Genomic DNA, 19175 nt, shown 5'->3' on the forward strand with positions numbered 1-19175 from the left:
TATTATTAACGATTGCTCATTATTTATTTCATGTTAAAATATGTATATCGTCGTGGGCGCCCCCGACTTTACAATAATGACTCCTTTGTTTTACAGCTAACTTGTTTTTGTAATGATGACGTTGTTCGTAAAATATAGATGTCTCATGATAATAATTCTGTATATGTTTAACCTTCATTGTCTTACGCTTAGGGGCGTATATTTTTCTAATATAAAATTGTAACAATTATTATTTAAAGTTGTTCATTATTTATGACATGTTCAAATATGTATTTTGTCGAGACCGCCCAGATAGTACAATAACGACTTCTTTATTTCACATTTAACTTGTTTTAAACAAGATCAGGTTGTTCTTTGATTTCTTGTGTCCACTTTATGTCACACGTCTATACGAGCCTTGTTGAGTTTACTAACATTTTCGCCCGTGCGGAACGAATCTGGATTAAGCTCGATTGCCTCCCGTATGGGACTCCAGTGTTATGAAGGATCTTCCGAAATCTCAACTATAGCTGGATTGCCTCCCGTATGGGACTCCAGTACCTTCCGGCTCTGCCGGCTAACTAACACCAAACCTCTTCAGTTTTACTTGGAAGTGTGTATGACTAATATGAGGTAACAGATGACATTTAGTGACACATTAAATGAGACAGGTCTTATTTATCACTAGCAAAGGATCTTAATTTATGCCTTTGGTTAGCGGTTGTTTTGTATTTATATTTGGGTGGTAAGAGCAAAGATCGTGGGTTTCTCTGCCATGCTCTTTCCCCACAGGAGCTCTAGGTGAACCTGGCACTCTCATTCTATGTTAAATGGTTGTTAATGTTTTTGTTGTTATTTCTATGTGTCACATGTTTCATTTGAATATTGTTGTACGTAAATAAAGTTAGGTGTATTTACTCTGCTTTTGTTTTTATAAAATTAAACCATACATCCCCTCTAAAAAAGTTAATAGCCAGCGCCTTCCGGTCGATTTAAAAATAGATACACACAACGTAGGGATTCCTTATGACAATCACATATTTTTGGCCACAACTTTTTTATCGAACCTAGGGTTGTTATACCACAAGTTGTCGGCTAAAGGAACAGCGTTGCCAAGTTCACATCATAATGTGTGGTTCACATTTACTGTTAAATGTATTCAAGTAAATAAAGGAGCTTGCTGCATTTTATTATAAATAATGTTAACAATTGTATTAACTTAGTGTAGAATGTTTTAACAAGCCTGACTTCTCGAAGTAAACTTTCGTTAAAAGAACATACATAAAGCAGAGGTAGTTGCCTGTTTGTTTTATTTTATCAAATAAAAAAGTCGGCACACTACTAAATACCCAAATATACAAAATACGCTACACACGGTTACAAAACCATTAACAATTTAAAGCGTTTATTCAAATCTACCACCCTCCATATCTCCCGCATTTTTCCCGCAAAGGAGTTAACATAACACATTTTCAAAAAGTTCAAGCTTTAGAAGCAGCTGATTTCCCCAATCGTCTTGAATTTTGCAATTGGTTCCTAAGTGCAGCAGAACTTTATTAACAAAGTGCTCTGGACGGATAAATGCTGTTTTATTTGTGCTGGCATTTTATGGCAACAATAAGTGCCTACCTAGGATACACCAAAGTTTAGATTTACACTAAAGTTTACATTTATTATGTAAACTTTGGTTATACGCAACTGCATATTGAATAATAAATTGAAATACTAAAACTGTGTATTATTTAACATAATAAATTATAAAACGTGAAAACGTTAATAATATTAAAAATGATAAATTGTAATAACCGTACATTGGAAAACAATCATCCGTATTCATTACATTGTTTGCAGCCGTGTGACTCTGTTTGCCACGGCACTCTGTCTGGCTCCTGGACTGTTTGTACACGTGCAAATTAAAAACTGGGTCATTGACCTACACGGTCCGTAAAAAAGGATCGTGGTTGACCTAGATACAGGTTAACCTAGGTCGGAATCACGTACCGAGTTGTTTACTTGTCTCCGTTCGATTGTTTTTTTATCTTCTATTACAGTCAGTATTTAAATACTACATACATTTCACCCTCTCTTTATAATTTATCTAGTGAGTGTTGGTTTTTATGTCATTATTTTTGTAATGAAATTGAAATGGTTGTGAAATGAAATTTAAATGACTTGAACTCTTGGAGTTTTGTAACTTCAATATTAAATTTTATTTAAAGTGAAACAGAGCTAATTTCTTTGCAGCCATAATAGTCACATTTGGTCAGATGAAAACCCGCACACTACTCGTCAGTTTAGCTTTCATAGGAGATTCGGTGTCGATGTATTATGGGCAGGAGTATATGGCGATCGTTTAATGGGCCGCATTTTCTACCTGAAAATCGGAATGGGCCGCGTTACTTTCAATTTTCAGTAGAATTGTTTGAAAACCTTCCCCTTCAGATACTACAGAATATGTGGTATATGCACGACAGATCCGGCCCATTTTGCTCGCGATGTCCGTGTATTTTTAGACGATCAATGTCCCAATCGGTGGATAGCGAGATGAGGGCCCATAATCCTATGGACTTTTGTATATGGGGTTATATGAAATCTGTCGTGTATCACACCGAAGTAGAGAATGTAGAGCAGTTGCGGAATCGTATCGAAGATGCCGCTGAAGAAATACGTAACAACCCTGGTTTATTCCATCGCATCCGCCGCTCATCTATCTAACGTGTACACTTGTGCATAGACGGTAACGGTAATGTATTTGAACATTTGCTTACAGCAAAAAATTAACATTATGATGTTAATAAAAACTGATTTTTGGCAAGGCATGCTCAGACCTCCTCGAGGTTCTTCTAGGCAACAATAACAATTTAATGTGTTGATTGCATAATTATAAAAAATAATTTATAGCATTTTAAATTATTATTTGCTGACGTGAGCAAACCGTTTATTTATTGTCTTTATATGAGCGAAAATATATAAATATGGCAACGTTGCGTCTAGGGTGCGTTGTTCATATCGTAGCCGTGCTCAAATTCTAAATAACCGACGACGTCAGCCGGTCAGTAACAGCCTGAAAAGGGGGTTAAATAATGATTTGAAAATATTTTTTTCTGCTTAAATATGCATTTAATTTTTTTTTAATCACGCCATCGTATTATACTCATTTTTCTCTATCTGCTCTTAAAATTAATGACATTATGACTGTACATCACCCTGTACATATATTGAACTACAGTTTTCGAAAGTTTTATCACTTTTTGTTTGTAATTGACATTTTTACAGCAACTTTAAAAAATTGACGTTTTATACCGTTTTTTCAATTTCACGGCTTTGTTATTGCAAATTTCGTAATCGGATCCGCCATTTTGTAGCTATTTTTATTACGAACAAAATCATGTTCTACGCATTTTTTCGTACAAAGTCATCCTGCTGAGTTATTTAAAGAAAAGTACTAAAAAAAAAATGTTTCTCAATTAAATTGTTAATAACTTTTTTTCCTGATAAAATACTTTGTCGGCAAATTAGCCTGTTATTGTACTCATCATTTAAAGTAGGCCTGTGTAGTTATTTCCGGGTTATCAAGGTTTTTGACACAGGCCAAACCTCTACCAACTGGACTACTGTTGAATATAGTTATCTCGATACTACTTTTGGTAAATATGAAGAATACCAACTTTATCCCAATTTTAACCTAAATGACAGATATCCTATGTACTTTTAATTGCTGAACACAAATCTGATGTCCACACTTATCGGACAGTAGTTTTTAGAGCAAAGGAGGGAGAAAACACAATTATATTGAAAAAAAAGAAGTGTAAGTCAATTTCCCAAGTATTTTTGTGCATTTAAAATAAATCCAATGTCAAAAAGGGCACTCTGCCCTTCTAAAGGCAAAGAACAATTCTACTAAAAAATCTCAAGTGTGTAGTTTTTTTAAGAACAGCCTAACCTGATCTAACTAGTGCCAACTTATACGCATGCGGTAAACCTTTGGAAGGGTTTTAACCCTTCGTAAGGATCTTACCAAGTTTTACCAGTTCTATGATCAGTCACAAACCTTGGCACTAGTTAGGTCAGGTTAGGCTATTCTTTAAAAACACTATACACTTGAGATTTTTCAATAGAATTGAATTGTTGCCCTTTTTGCCCTTGGAAGGGCAGAGTGCCCTTTTTGACATGGGATTTATGTTGAGCGCCTAAAAATACATAAGAAAATACATGTTACACTTCTTTTTTCAATATAGTTGTGATATTTTTGCACCTTTTCGCCATTTTTTGCCCTAAAAATAGCCGTCCGCCAAGTTTGGACATCAGATTCATGTTCAGCACTCAAAAATACATAGAAAATCAGTCATCTAAATTAAAATCAGGATAAAGTTGGTATTCTTCATATTTACCAAAGGTAGCATTGAGATAACTGACATTCAATATAGAAGAGATTTGTCCTTGCGATTACAAAAAATCTAAACAAACATTTTTTTACTCTTTATTCCACGGACTGTGGAATTATATTAGGCTAGGTAAGGTGATAAAAAAGTGTCTCTTATGATTTTTCAATCAGACCAGTATTTTTCGAGATATAGCAGTTTCAAATATCCAAAAATAATAAAAATATATATTTATAAATTTCAATTTTCAATTATTGATAAACAATTACAACAAACGAGTTACAACAATTGTTCAAAATTTCTCCATCTGCTGCTAAACATAGTTCAATACATTGTGCTACTGCTCGAATGGAGTTGCGTATCACCTCTGGTGTTATTTCCTGTATTGATTAAAATAGGTGGTTCTGCAATTCATTCAAATTTGCCACTAGTGTTCTGTACACCAACGTTTCTAGGAAGCCCCAAAATAAAAAAAAATCACATGACATTAGGTCTGAAGAACGAGGTGGCCAAGCAAATGGACCGCCTCTGCCAAGTCAACCGCACTACTTCACCTGCACGATTATTTGAAGTTCCGAGAACCATCAGCATTATCACAATATACACAATTTGAATAATTGTGGCCTATTATTTTGCACAGTTTGTACTGACAGGTACTTTTACTGTACTCTAACGAATGTCAAAGTATTGATGAATGCTTTCTGAATTGTCATTAATTGTTAGAGAGCCGTCTGTTTCAAACAATACAACAAATAATGCCAGAGATGGTATGAAACTCTATTCGAGCAGTAGCACAATGTGCTGAAGCATGTTTAGCAAGAGGTGGTGGAAATTTTGAACAATTCGTTTGTCAGAATTGTTTATCAAATGATTAAAAATTGAAAAATTTTATTATTTTTGGATATTTAAAACTGCCGTATCTCGAAAAATATCGGTCTGATTGAAAAATGATAGAGACATTTTTGTATGACCTTATCTAGCTTAACATAATCCCACAGTCCGTGTCCGCAAAATTCGTAACACCCTGTATTTAGAGACAAAATTTTGCTGAATACAGATTTGTCAACAAGTATTAGAGGTACTGGGAGACCTGTTACTAAGAACCCCAGATTTTCAATGCCAATGGATATTTTGTAAATTGTACAGTGGAGTTCGGTTATAATGACATTCGAGGTATAGTGAAATCCCGATAAACAAAATGGACATTGTAATAAGCAAAATGAAAATGATGCTCTCTTTATCTCTTTTGCTTTCATACAGTTTATACCTTTCATACCTAAAAATATAGCAGGATTAAAGTTTCAGTCAATTTTCTTGTAATTTCCAAGCAGTACTGTTTTATTAGAACACAATTTTACGCATTTGGATAGAATAATTTCTCATGACATACTCTTCCGTTACTATTAGAAATAGATATATCAAACTTATACCACAGTAGTCTTATTTGAAAAATTACAAGTACGATATGTATTTCCAAAAGGGAACATTCAATTATTTTTTATGTATTGCGTTGAAATCACAAGACAATTTCTTAAAACCATTTTCTTCAAATGCAAATGTGTTTTGTTCCCTTCTTGAATTATACATAATGTTGATCTTTTATTACATTGTCTAAGGCTTAGACTCTAAGCATTATATTGCTGCAAGTCTAACAAATATGCAATATATGTTGTACTAATCGCAGCAGACTGGATTTCAGATTTATATTTTTGCTATATAAAATCGTAGTAACCAAACCATCAAACAAAACGAATTAAAAGTAAATTATTATTGATCACAACAACTGGAACTATTATAAGCACACTGAAATCCATACTCTTTCTATAAATGATAGGTCATTAAAAGCACTGTATTTCTAAGAAAAAATAGATCTTTGAAAAAACCATCTACTTATTATTTTAATTTAATAATAATTCATAAAAAGTTTACCATACAACCTGACTAAATCTAAAATTATTTGTTTATAAGTATATTGAATAAGTGTGATATTTTTTAATACTCGAAAACCAATGGCTTTAGACCCTTTGTTCATGAAAGCTTGGTAGTCTATAATAATCCAAGGAACATGTTCCTTACGCTATATTTACTTAGAAAATATCCTAGAGATAAATTTATTCTTTCAACTTACTTGAGGTGCAGTAGAACAGTAACTCTTATGGTGCAAATGTTCTTTAATCCTTGTATCTTGATATATGTCCGAAATGGGGACCTAATTTAATATTTATTAGATGGATAGTACTAAACTCACAATATTATATACGAACCTTATTTATCTCTGGAAATATCGTGCTCAAGTTAAAATTGGTCAATGATGTACCAACTGCATTTATGGAGGGAGATATTTCAGGATGCTGAATGGTATTCCTGCAAACTGGAGGAAGAGGTAACAAGGAAGCACCACTAATATCATTATTTTGCTTTGGATATAAGGAATTTTTACATGAAAAAGGAGTTGTAGGTGCTAAGAAATTCGTATGGGAATGGAAATCATCCGGTAAAATTGGTGAATTATTAGAGCCAGCTAACGGCAAAAATGGGAAATCAAATAATCCATTATTGGTATCATTTACCGGCTTTTTCTTTGTTCTTTTCATGTTATTAGAACAAATTGAATAATGATTGTTTTTCTCTTCTTTATTCAACTGTTTACTGCAGACTTTAGTATTGTAATGTTTGTTATCTTTGGATGATGCATTTGAAATGAGATTAATACTATCAGATAGATAATCTTGTGGTCCTGAATCGAAGTTATTTGTTCCTAAGTAACTTGAAGCAATTGTAGAAGCAGTGTAAATAAAACTATTTGATGAATATGTATTATTCTGAAATGAAGTTGTGAGATTATGCGTAAAATTGTTGGCCTGATAATTCTGATTCTGCGATATATAATTCTCTTGAGGCAGATCAACAGGTGGAAAATAAGATATTATGTTTTCTGCTAAAAAACTTGATGGCCCTAATGACTTATTTGATACTGTCGGATATCTTCTATTTATAGTCTCATCCTGGACTTGATTACCAATTAAAGCTTCTGCAGAATAACTGCTTGAAGGATTTTTATGTGTATTTTTATTTTTTTGTTCTGTAAATAAATCAATCCCCGAAAAAGAGTTAAAATTATTAGTAGATCTTGAAGGGTGCATGTTATCGTTATTAATGCCACAATGTGATAATATATCTTTATTATCATGTTTTGTAACCCTTTTCGATTTCTGCTGGACATTATTTTTAGATCTGTTTCCACTATTTCTTCTTGATGTCGTTTTGGCTGCAATACTTTCTGATTTATTATGATCAACTAACTGACTAACAGAGAGAAAATTAGATTGGTTCTCATCATTAACTTTATTAATTTGACGAAAATCTTTATTTTCTTTTGTAGATTTGTACTCGGTCTTTTGTTCTGCAAATGGTAGAGTATTACCTAGCGCTAAATCTCCTACCAAAGTAGGTAATGTTGATGTTACGAAGGTGTGGGGTGGGTCTAAGAAATGTGGAAGTTTGGTCGGTGACCATGAAAATTGCTTTTCTTCGATATCTAATCTCTGATGGGAACTTAATGAAACAATAGGTAAATCTAAACATTTCTTTGTTTCTAAAGCGCAATTCATTTTATTAGTGTCCATAGTAGTGGTAGGGAAATATGTAGATGTAGCAGTTGTATATGAAGTAAAAGGATATGTTTGACTAAAATTGCCTTTGGAAAATGAAGTTAATAAACATTCAGATGTTGGCAACCTGCTATCAGGAGCTGTCATCCAATTAATGGGCTGCTTATTATCACTTGATTTCACTTTGACGGCATTATTATTCTTTTTGTCTTTCATGTAACCAGAAGCTTCATAATATTTTCCAGTAACACTTGAATCATTTTTACGATAATCTGAATAACTATCATAGTTGAGGGGATAGTAAGATTTGGTTTCATTTCGTGAAATATTTTTATAATAGTTCTGATTGAAATTTGTTTCTGGGTGATAGTTATAATTGTAGTTATTACAATTAGTATATAGAGGATTAGTATAATTTCTATTAATATTGGTATATGAACATGTAGAAGGTATGCAAGTTTTAGTCAAATCAGATTTGTAGTTAAAGTCACAAGTTGAATGCGAGTACGTTGTAGATACTTGATACTGAGATTTTGAATCTACAGTTTTCTGTACGACTTCACCAACTTTAGGAAGTGAAAAATTTAAATCTGATTTTGAATTGGGTTGAACTTGTGAATTATACATAGCGTGTTCGTTGAACTTTTGACTATTGCTTGGCTTTTCACAATTCTTTCCATCTTTAGAAACATCTTTGGAGGTATCTACAGTTTTTTGACAATATATATTACAATTCTGTTTTACCGGTTCAGCCACACAAGTCGGTATGCAGGGACTTTTTACATTAACATATATTGATGTATTATTAGTAGTATTATGTTTACTACTACTATTTGCAGCTGTTTCAGTTTTACTATTACTAACAGGAATTGGATAATTATTATCAAAGCTTCCGCAAAGATCTTTCGAGGAAAAAAATGAAAAGTTATCCAAACTTAAGAAATTGGAAGTTATAACATCAGATTGTGACTGAGTGGATTTTGTGGTATCCATTGTCCCAATTTGTAATAATGTGGGTGTAACGCTGTGACTTTCTGAATTTTCTCCATCAATAACTTCTGTTACTTTAACTCCAGATGAAACCAATGGAAATGCTAATAAAAAAGCTGCAGTGGGAGAGGTAGACTCAGGATTCTGGCAACCTGATGGTACTTGTAATGATGCAAATATGTCATCGGACAGTTCAGAATGGGGGAGATTTATTTCTAAACTCTTCATATCATCATGTGCTGCGGTAGTTGTAGAAGTTGTAGTTGAGGTAGAAGTGACAATTAATGATATCTGTGGGTTTTCGTTGTTGTATTTTGTGCTTGTTTCTTGTTTCTTTTCAGAAATATCATAAGAGGTTATTTCTTTGCTTTTGGTATTTTGCAATTGTGTGTTTTCAGGATTCTTATCTACTTCTGAGCTTTTTTGTTCAACTCTTATGATCTTTTCTTCTTTTTCTATAGCATCATTTGATTGTAGTGTATCTGTGGTACTAATTTTGGTAATTTTGGTACTGTCTTCTTGAATAGCAGGTATATCAACTGGAATATCTGTAGATAAACTAACTGCAACTGTATCACTTTCTGAACTTTTCACATTTTCAAAATCATTTTTGCTCTTTTTGTTACTAATTTCTTCTTCCACATTACTTTTTCTTTTGGTTACTTTCTTTATCTCACTTTTATTCAATTCATTCACTTGATCTGTTATCTTGTTTGGTTTCTTTACTTTAGCCTGATCCTTTTTCTTAGTAATCTCTGTTTTGGATTCATTGAATAAACAATAATTGCTGGCATATGGTGAAGTCAAGGCAGGAATAGGAACTTTGTTGACTTGTGTAGTTCTTGTCAAGCAATATTTAGGCTTAATGAAGGGCAATGTTTTTATACTGGCACTTGAAGTTGTCTGCACAGAATTTTTTGATGATACATTTTTATCACTGGAATTTGTCTGCTGCGTTTGTACTACTTTGGGGATAGTATAAAAGGTTGAATTAAGAATCAAATTGTTGGAACTTGGTAATAATGATTGTGGTTGAGGCAACACCGGTACAGCTAAACCATTTCCTAATATCAATGTACCGGGACCTAGAGGTGCTAAGGAAGAAGTAGGATAAATCACAGTTTTAACTGGTCTAGGTTTAGTTTTCACTACGACTGATTTGGAAGTGGCTCTAGAATTTAGTCCTCCTGAAATAAATATGTTCTTGCATATTTTTGTTCAAGTTCATTCACATAACATTCTGTCCTTATCTTTTGTATATTTCTATAAAAGACAAAATACAGTGTGACCTCTTTAATCTGAACACCACATTGGCAGGCATTGTACGGATTACCGAACATACTATAAAGTATGTATATTATGTAAGTACATACACATTTTATTATAACAATATAAATATAAATTATATAAGACACATAAAATGTATATAAGGTAAAACATAAACATGTAGTTACATATACATACAGGGTGTGCGATTTAACACTCCCGCTGCCAATATGTCTGAAATGAAGAAATTTATTTTAGTTTTGGAAATTGGGGTTGTTAGGTCCCTCGAATAGCTTCAAATTGTAGTTATAATTGTTAGTTCAATATAGATAGTGTGGCAATACTAAAAAATTTCTTGTTCCCTGGAACGTAGAAATACAGAGCATCTGAAAGATCGTTAAATTTTGAGTAATTTTTGTAATATAAAGTTTTTCCCTACATTTACTTGTTTCCGAAATATGTCGACTTCAATATGCAATGTATGAACTAACACGAAAATCTGTTATTTTATTTAAATCACACCGAAACAAAATATTCTTTTAAAATATTGTTATAATGGCTTTATTCACATCACATACTAACTAACAATAATTTATAAAAAAAACTTATGATCAACTACAGAAAAAAAATTGTACGATGGTAAATCTTATAAGGGGCAGAGACAAACCGTATTTTATCAAATGTTATTAAAATATGCAGTCATAGGTGGCTCATGTCATTTATTTAAAATAAAACAATGACACAATTAGTTTTCCAATAATTACAGTTTTATCAGTTTGCGTCTTTCAATTTAACTATACTAGTTATATGATTTACCATTGTAATAATTTTTTTTCTGTAGTTGATCATTTGTTTTTTTTATAATTTATTGTTTGTTAGTATGTGGTGTGAATAAAGTTATTATAACAATATTTTAAAAGAATATTTTGTCTCGGTGTGATTTAGATAAAATAATAGATTTTCCTGTTATATCATACATTGCATATTGATGAAGTCGACATATCTCGAAAACAAGTACATATAGGGAAAAACTTTATATTACAAAAATTACTCAAAATTTAACGATCTTTGCGATGGACTGCATTTCCACGTTCCAGCAATCAAAAAAATTTTTAGTTTCGCAACGCCATCTATACAGAAAGATTTGAACTAACCTTTATAACTGCAATTTGAAGCAGCTATTCGAGGTGACCTAACAACCCCAATTTCCGGAACTAAAATAAATCTTTTCATTTCGGAGATATTGGCAGCGAGAGTGTTAAATGGAACACCCTGTATATGTATTATTTTACGTTTTTCACATTATTTATTTTTCTTACTTCCAAAGAAACTCCAAAATTGTTAAACAAAACACGACACGAAACAGGTTCTTCGCCATCGGCAAACAAATTGACTGCCGACTACGCGAGTACGCGTGAAGCGATCTAGTCTTTTCTTGTCATCGTTCAGATTTGGCCATTCGGATTAGCGTGTGATCGGATTAACGTGTGTTCGGATTAAAGAACTGTAGTCACTGTAGTGAAAATTTTCTTCTGATTTTAAAAAAAATATACCTATAAAAAACAATTGACTTGTTACGTTTTGATGATTATTTATAATTTCATTTAGCTTGGAATATTCCAATCTTTTGTTTTCTTTAAACACAACACTTTATATATATATTTTTTGTATTCCTCTATTTTTTCTGATTATAATGTTATAGACATGTCATATATTTGCTTTGACAGTTTGCACAGTTTTAGTTTATTTACTACTCCTGCACAGTCAAGAATACCATGAAATCACAAGAAAACTTCGTAACCCTATGGCTTTTGTCATTTTATCCTAGATAGAAAGGTATAAAAGATAAAGTAGAATGTTATGTAAATGACACTGTACAGACTTATGCTATCTGTACATAAGGTACATAAAAAAACAATAAAAAATTTGACCGACATAGAACTGCATATGGTAGCACATATACATATATACAAAAAAAAAATTAAATATAATTGGACAATTTTATTTTAAATACTATTGAAAGGGAAAATGCCTTCAACATTATTTTTTATAGTGAAAGTCCATTCTTCTGCTTTTGTCTGAAATAAACTTTTCAATTACTTTTCCATTAAGTTTGGTATTTCTCGCACCATCGATTTTTCAATAGATAGCATACTGTTAGTTTATCTTTACAATGAATTTAAACTTTTACAATCTGTTAAATACAAGAAGCAATACATAACAAAATTACACCACCCCTGAACAAATTATGTAAATATGTGCTAAGTACTCTCACAATATATTCCACTGTTGTGTGATGGTAACCATGATCACCATTGTAGACACTTTACAGATGTAGAAGCAAGCTACGTGAATACGTATTCAACAAAATTTTGCAAGTCGAATTAAATTGACTACACATTACAAAGGACCCCGCACAAAACCAATGGAAAAAGACTTTTCGTCAAATTGCTTGAAAATGTGGGATCAAGTAGATGATATGATGTATATCAAAAGTCCCCATGGGCCCAACCTCCGCCTATGCACGGTTTCAGAGATATGTGAGCTGAAAGTCACCCAATATAGCCAAATCTGCACTTAACGTTACCGTGTAATCATCACTTGGTGAAGAAGAATATTTGATTCCAGATATTATAAAGAGCTTGAGATTTATCAATAGATTTTAAAAGAACAAGAATTGCAACATTTTTAGAGATCTTGCGCATCGAAGTTAGTCGCACGTTCAGCATAATTATGAAAATCAGAACAATTTAACAAATGAAAAATTCGAAATACTACATATATCCGATTTCTAAAACGAATTTTGCCGATCTTTTTACTTATTGTGCTTCAGTTGGGAGAATATAGGTATGTTAGCAGAAAAGATCTTCTTTGCTTTTTCTACAAACTGTGAAATTATCAAAGCAATAACTTTTTAAGTGTAATGTTCAATATCTAAGTAGACAAGCGGTAAGCATAGTCATATCGACAGTCAGACACTGATGATACTATTCGTCCCTGAGAACAGTGGATTTGAGGCTATTGCCCAAGAAGATTATGTAGAAAGACACGTGACTCCATTTGTGTATTGGTTTGTATAATCCTACACCACAGGAACTAAAAGAAGTGACTTATATGACTGCACTTACATCGATATTGAGAAGAGCTCTTGTTTTAAAGTGTTGTTACAATCATACTGTGTCCACAAAGGTAAACATTTGGTAAAGCTTTCAATGACAGTTGATATTAGGCATTCAAGGTCCTTATTTTTCAAACGCAGCTAACAGCGATGCCAGAATTTTCCTAAACGAGTTTAATAGAGATGTTAATGGAATGTGAGACTGGTATCAATAACAAGATAATAAATGTATTGTAGATCGTGGATATCGAGAGGCTATTCCCACTTTACAGAGAATTGGTTTTAATACCAAAAGCAATCATTACTACAGCCAAATCAGACTCAATTCTCAACTGAGGAGGACCACAACAAGATGGGCAGTAGAGAATCGAAATGAATATCTCAAAAGTTTTTTTCTTACACAGTATCAACACCACATATCCCGAATTTGAGTGATTTTCTTCGAATTGCCGGAGCTATAATAAATAAATATTTCGGAATCGTCACGATAGCAAACACAGATGAAAATCTAGATAGAATAGAATAGCTGATTCAAGCGCAAGTTAAGTTGTTCAGGCAAGAGTAGAAAAGAGAACCTAGGGCGAAGAGCGAAGAAAATGGCTTGAATGACACCTGGCCATGTTACACTATTCCCAGTACTTACAGAAGGTTATTTTCGGAATCTAACGTTCGGAACTTACCAAGTAATCAAGTACCAAGATAATTCTCTAAGAATTGGTCATGATGAGGAAAAAGTTAAAGAACGCACTTTTTACATGGATCAAAATACAAACGAACCAGATTTCATGAGAATTTTCTCCATTCAAAAATGCCACAGTTCATCAACTATGGATGTAATTTACTGAAACGTATGTAAACCATCCTGAAACTGAGAATGAAGATGAACCCATTCTTGGTTACTTATGTACCTATAAACAAGGAGCAAGGACTTTAGGAACATGCGCCAATGTAACGGTTTCTATATGGTAAGTACTTGGGTATGCAAGACATGAAGATAATACTCGATTCATCAAAATCAAAACATTGAGGCAATAGATTATCTTGATGACAATTGTTGATGGAAGTATTCTTAACAGTTGCTAGGCCAGGAAACAGAGAGGAAAAAATAGAATATGAAAGCAATCTAAGTAGAGAATTAAGTAGCAGTAATAATACTAATGAAACGACAACTATAGAAGAAATGTGGGCAGGAATAAAAACAAAAATAGTAAGAGCAGGTGGAAAATACAGGAAAAAAGTGAGGAAACAGGAAAAAGAATGGTTTGATAATGAGTGTAAGGAGGAGCTAGAAACTAGAAGAAAATTGAGACAAAAGATGCTACAAGAAGGAACGGAGGAAGCAAAGAATAAATATGAAGAGCAAAGAAGGAAAACTAAAAAGGTGCTAAGAAATAAGAAAAGGAAAAATTATGAAACGGTATTAGAACAAATAGAAGAAAACTTAAGAAATAACAATATTAGGAATTTATACCAAGGAGTGAAGAATGAGAAAAGGGGGTATCAACCAAGACCAGTATTTTATAAGGATAAGAATGGGAAGATAGTGGCAGGAGAAAACGAAATATTGAACAGGTGGAAAGAATATTTTGAAGAATTATTAAATGGAGATGAAACCGATGATACGGAAAGAGAAGAAAATAATAGCAACATAGAAGGAGACAATATGGTGCCAGCGCCAAGTAAAGAGGAAATTAAAGAGATACTGTCAAAATTGAAAAATAATAAGAGTCCAGGAAGTGACAAATTAACAGCCGAACTATTTAAATATGGAGGACATGAACTAGCAGACCAATTACAGAAACTACTAGAAAGATGTTGGGTAAAGGAAGAACTGCCAAAGGAATGGACGGAAGCAGAAATTTGCCCTATCCATAAAAAAGGGAATAGAGGGGAATGCCAAAACTACAGAGGAATAGCATTGCTGAATGTAGCATATAAAATACTGGCCACTTGTATAAAAAACAAGTTGGTAAAGGAAGCGGAGGATAAAATTGGTGAATATCAGTGCGGGTTTAGACAAGGAAGAAGTACAGTAGACCAAGTTTTCACTCTGCGAGAAATTCAGGCTGAAAGCTTCGAATACGATAAGCCAACAGTAGTTCTGTTTGTAGATTACCAACAAGCTTATGACAAAATAAAAAGAAGTGAGCTATATAAGGTCTTAGAGGAATTAGAAATCAGCAAGAAGATAAGGAACATGGTACGCCTAACATTGAAAAAGACAGAGAATAAAGTAAAAGTAAACAATAGATGCACGGAAGAGTTCGAAGTTAAAAACGGCGTCAGACAAGGGGATCCATTATCAGCAGTGTTATTTAGTTTAGTGCTAGAAAAAGTCATAAGAGATGCAGGAATTAATAGATCAGGCCTTATTTACTATAAAAGACATCAGTGTTTGGCATTTGCGGATGATCTTGTAGTGTTAGCAAGAAATAAAGCAGAACTAAAAGAGGTAATAAGGAGAATAGATGAGCAGTCAGTTAAAAGGGGACTATATATTAATGAGACAAAAACTAAGTACATGGAATGGTCGGAAGAAGAATATCAAAAAGACAAGTTTCTGAAAGTAGATACAAACAGAGGGAAAACGTACAGATTTGAGGAAGTTGAACATTTCACATATTTAGGAACCTTATTTAGAAGAAGACCGAAAATAGAGGAAGAAATCGAAGCCAGAATAATGTTAGGAAACAAAAGTGTAGCGGGGTTGCAGAGAATACTGAGAAACAAAAACGTTTCTAGACAAACAAAGATAAGGCTGTACAAGACAGTGATAAGACCAGTAATTACATACGCCAGTGAAACGTGGACGTTGAATAAAGCAGAACAGACAAGATTGGAAGTATGGGAGAGGAAAATATTGAGGAAAATTTTTGGAGGGAAAAGAACAGAAGAAGGGTGGTTTCGAAGAACAAATGAGGAAATAAAAAGCTTATATAAGGAGGCAAGTATAGTAAGTGTGATAAAAGCACAAAGATTAAGATGGATGGGACATATTGAAAGAATGCCAGGGACAAGGATACCAAAAATGGTAATGGAACGAACAATTGGCGGTAAGAAGAGGAGAGGAAGACCGAAAACAAGATGGAAAACTGAGGTGGAGAGAGACTTACAACAACTGGGAATTGTCAGGTGGAAAGAAAAGGCAAAGGATAGAAACAAGTGGAGAAAGATAGTCAACCAAGCCATGGACCTACTAGGTCCGCAGAGCTAGATTATATATATATTCTTAATAATTCTCGGAGAAACAGTTTATCTTCGTTGAGAGTGAGGATTTTTTATTATACCCGTACATACACATTTACACATATGCATACACACACCCGCACACATACACATTCACACACAACACACACACACACGTGGGATCAAGCATCTGCCACGTCCACGCCGTTAACCTTGGGTAACGCTAAGTGCAGATTTGGCTATATTACCAGCTCACATATCTCCAAAACCGTGCATAGGCGGAGGTCGGGCCCATGGGGACTTTTGATCTATATCATATCATCTACTTGATCCCATAATTTCAAGCAATTTGACAAAAAATCTGTTTCCAATAGTTTTGTGCGGGATACTTTAACATTTCCTTTTTAATGTGTTTCATAAGGCTAATATATTTAATTATCCAGATAACATTGTAAATTAAATTTTATATTAAATTTATTTTGCTCTGAAAATTTCTAGGGCACTACACCAAAATAAATAATAATCAGCATGACACATAAGTTTGAAACAGACTGAAAATGAATTGTTTTATTTTTCTTTTAATCCCTCTTGAACTATGGTGAACCTTTCAATGTAGTTCAGGTCGTTGTACAACGTGTTGGTTATGTACTTGCCACATGATGAATATACAAGAATTGTTTAATTAGATGTAACTAACTTTTATTTGCCTTACCTGATTTAACAGAATTTCTTATACTGTTATTAGGTTGGCTTGTAATTAAATAATACTGATTTGTAGAATTACTCCTGAATGGTGTGGTTTGTGACAATACAATATAACAGTTTGGTACCGAGGTCCCCTTCTTTTTCTTATTTTTTCGCACCCTTCCTTTTTGTTCTACAGCATTTCTAATAGGTAAACTATTTTTTAATGGACTTTCTGATGCGGCCACTTTAGGTTTTTTCTTTTTTCTGTGTTCTCTGGAGGCTATATTTTCTTCTAAAAACATAACACTACATTAAAATTTATTTAGTAATTTTTGCAAAAAGAAATCAAATAACTATGCAAAACAAAAAATAATTAATATTAGACAAAAACTAATAGATGTTTGTAAGTAATAAAATTAGGTAAATTTAGCTAGAAATACTTACTTTCCATTTCATTTTTTCTTAGTTCTGCTTGTTCTGGAGAAATCCTTCTAGACCATAAAGGTTGCTTTTTGAATTTTTTAATAGTACCACAAACTGAGGGCACTGTGATGCCTGCATCTCTGAGTAAATTACTTAGTTGTTCATTCCTCACTAATAATTTTTTAACCCTATCTTGCAATTTTTTTATAATTACTTCTAAAAAATACATTTGTTTTATCAAAATATATGAAACTGGAAATTGTACCTTTCTCAGCCTTCTTTTCAGTATCTGAGGAAAGCAAATGTTTTATACGCTCTTGAAGTTCCTGAATGCTTGTTGTTGCCTTCCGAAGAATATCTATTTTACAAATATTTATTGAAGGATCATAACAAGGCAAAATTTTTGCTAAATTTGAAAATCCTTCCTTTAATCGATCTCTTCTTTCCTTTTCCCATTTACGACATTTGCTGAAAATAATACAAGAATTTATTAGATATGCTACTACTACTTCTTTTTTATATAAACAAACTCTCACTTTACCTATTCTCTCTTGGCATAATTAAATGTAATTACAAATATTATTTATATTTCTGCAATGATATAATTCTAAAATACATTTTATTTGCCTACGATTCAATAAATTTAATGTTTACATTTTACAGAGTACATGACATGTAGAAAAATAGAGGTTAGTATTGTTTTTTTATTTGGTTGTGGTACCATGACATGAAACAATTAAGCGGTATTCTGTGGTTTGTGGCTGTGACTATGGTGCATGAAAATTAGACTATAATGTTGTACCATTATATGTAACCTAAAATAACTGATCATTAGACTATAATGTTGTACCATTATATGTAACCTAAAATAACTGATCATTGAACAATTCAAATTCCAGAAGGGACTAAACTCTCTACCACTCGCGCCATTATTCCATGGCTAGAAATCGGCCTCAATGATTTGGGATCGAGGGGGATTATCCCTCTTTATCCTGGCTCTACCACTTGCTCTTTCTGTTGTAAACTGACCAATCTAGGGTCAGCTTTAAGTTAAATTAAATTCCATCGTTTTTTTTTAATTTCAAAGGGTCAATAAATGTATGCTTCATTTATTTTACAATGGTTGAACCTGAAAATTATTAATGACGTTAAGGGTGGTCTCGATAATTTGGGACCGCACCATTATTCCATGGCTAGAAATTGGCCTCCATGATTTGGGATCGAGGGGGATTATCCCCCTTTATCCTGCCTCATCTCGTGTAGGCCTGGACAGCCTTCGTAGGTGGGCCCCATCCGTCGTCTACCCCGACCGCAAATGCGGCCGGTGTAGGCGCTTTGTGGGACCTCCTTTTGTCCTGGCTGGGCCCCGCCGGCTAGGGCCCTTTCTTCTGGCGCTCTTCTTGCTTCGCCGGCTCGTCTGTGTAAACCCCGGGGGTAGTGTCATGTTTATGTGTGGTATGGTTGGGTAGGGTAGTGCGGCTATGCAGCCTGGGATGCGCTTTGCTAAGGTGGCCCTTAGGCTAGCGCGGGAGG

The 19175-nt window shown here is 33.4% G+C and overlaps 1 protein-coding gene across 1 annotated transcript in view; it reads right to left on the minus strand.

The window, feature by feature from the left end:
- The window catches only part of LOC108912672 (putative uncharacterized protein DDB_G0282133), a 20079-nt gene extending 1879 nt beyond the window's left edge, over positions 1–18200 (minus strand). The window contains exons 1-6 of the mRNA XM_018717985.1: positions 18184–18200; positions 17908–18110; positions 17664–17858; positions 17245–17511; positions 6626–10149; positions 6490–6570 (exon numbers count right to left, since the gene is read on the minus strand). Coding sequence (XP_018573501.1) covers positions 6490–6570; positions 6626–10149; positions 17245–17511; positions 17664–17858; positions 17908–18110; positions 18184–18200 — 4287 coding nt within the window. The remainder of the gene's footprint in view (positions 1–6489; positions 6571–6625; positions 10150–17244; positions 17512–17663; positions 17859–17907; positions 18111–18183) is intronic.
- Positions 18201–19175: the final 975 nt, after the last annotated feature.

The sequence above is a fragment of the Anoplophora glabripennis genome, unplaced genomic scaffold (genome assembly GCF_000390285.2).
Source record: "Anoplophora glabripennis isolate ALB-LARVAE unplaced genomic scaffold, Agla_2.0 scaffold906, whole genome shotgun sequence".
NCBI lineage: Eukaryota > Metazoa > Arthropoda > Insecta > Coleoptera > Cerambycidae > Anoplophora > Anoplophora glabripennis.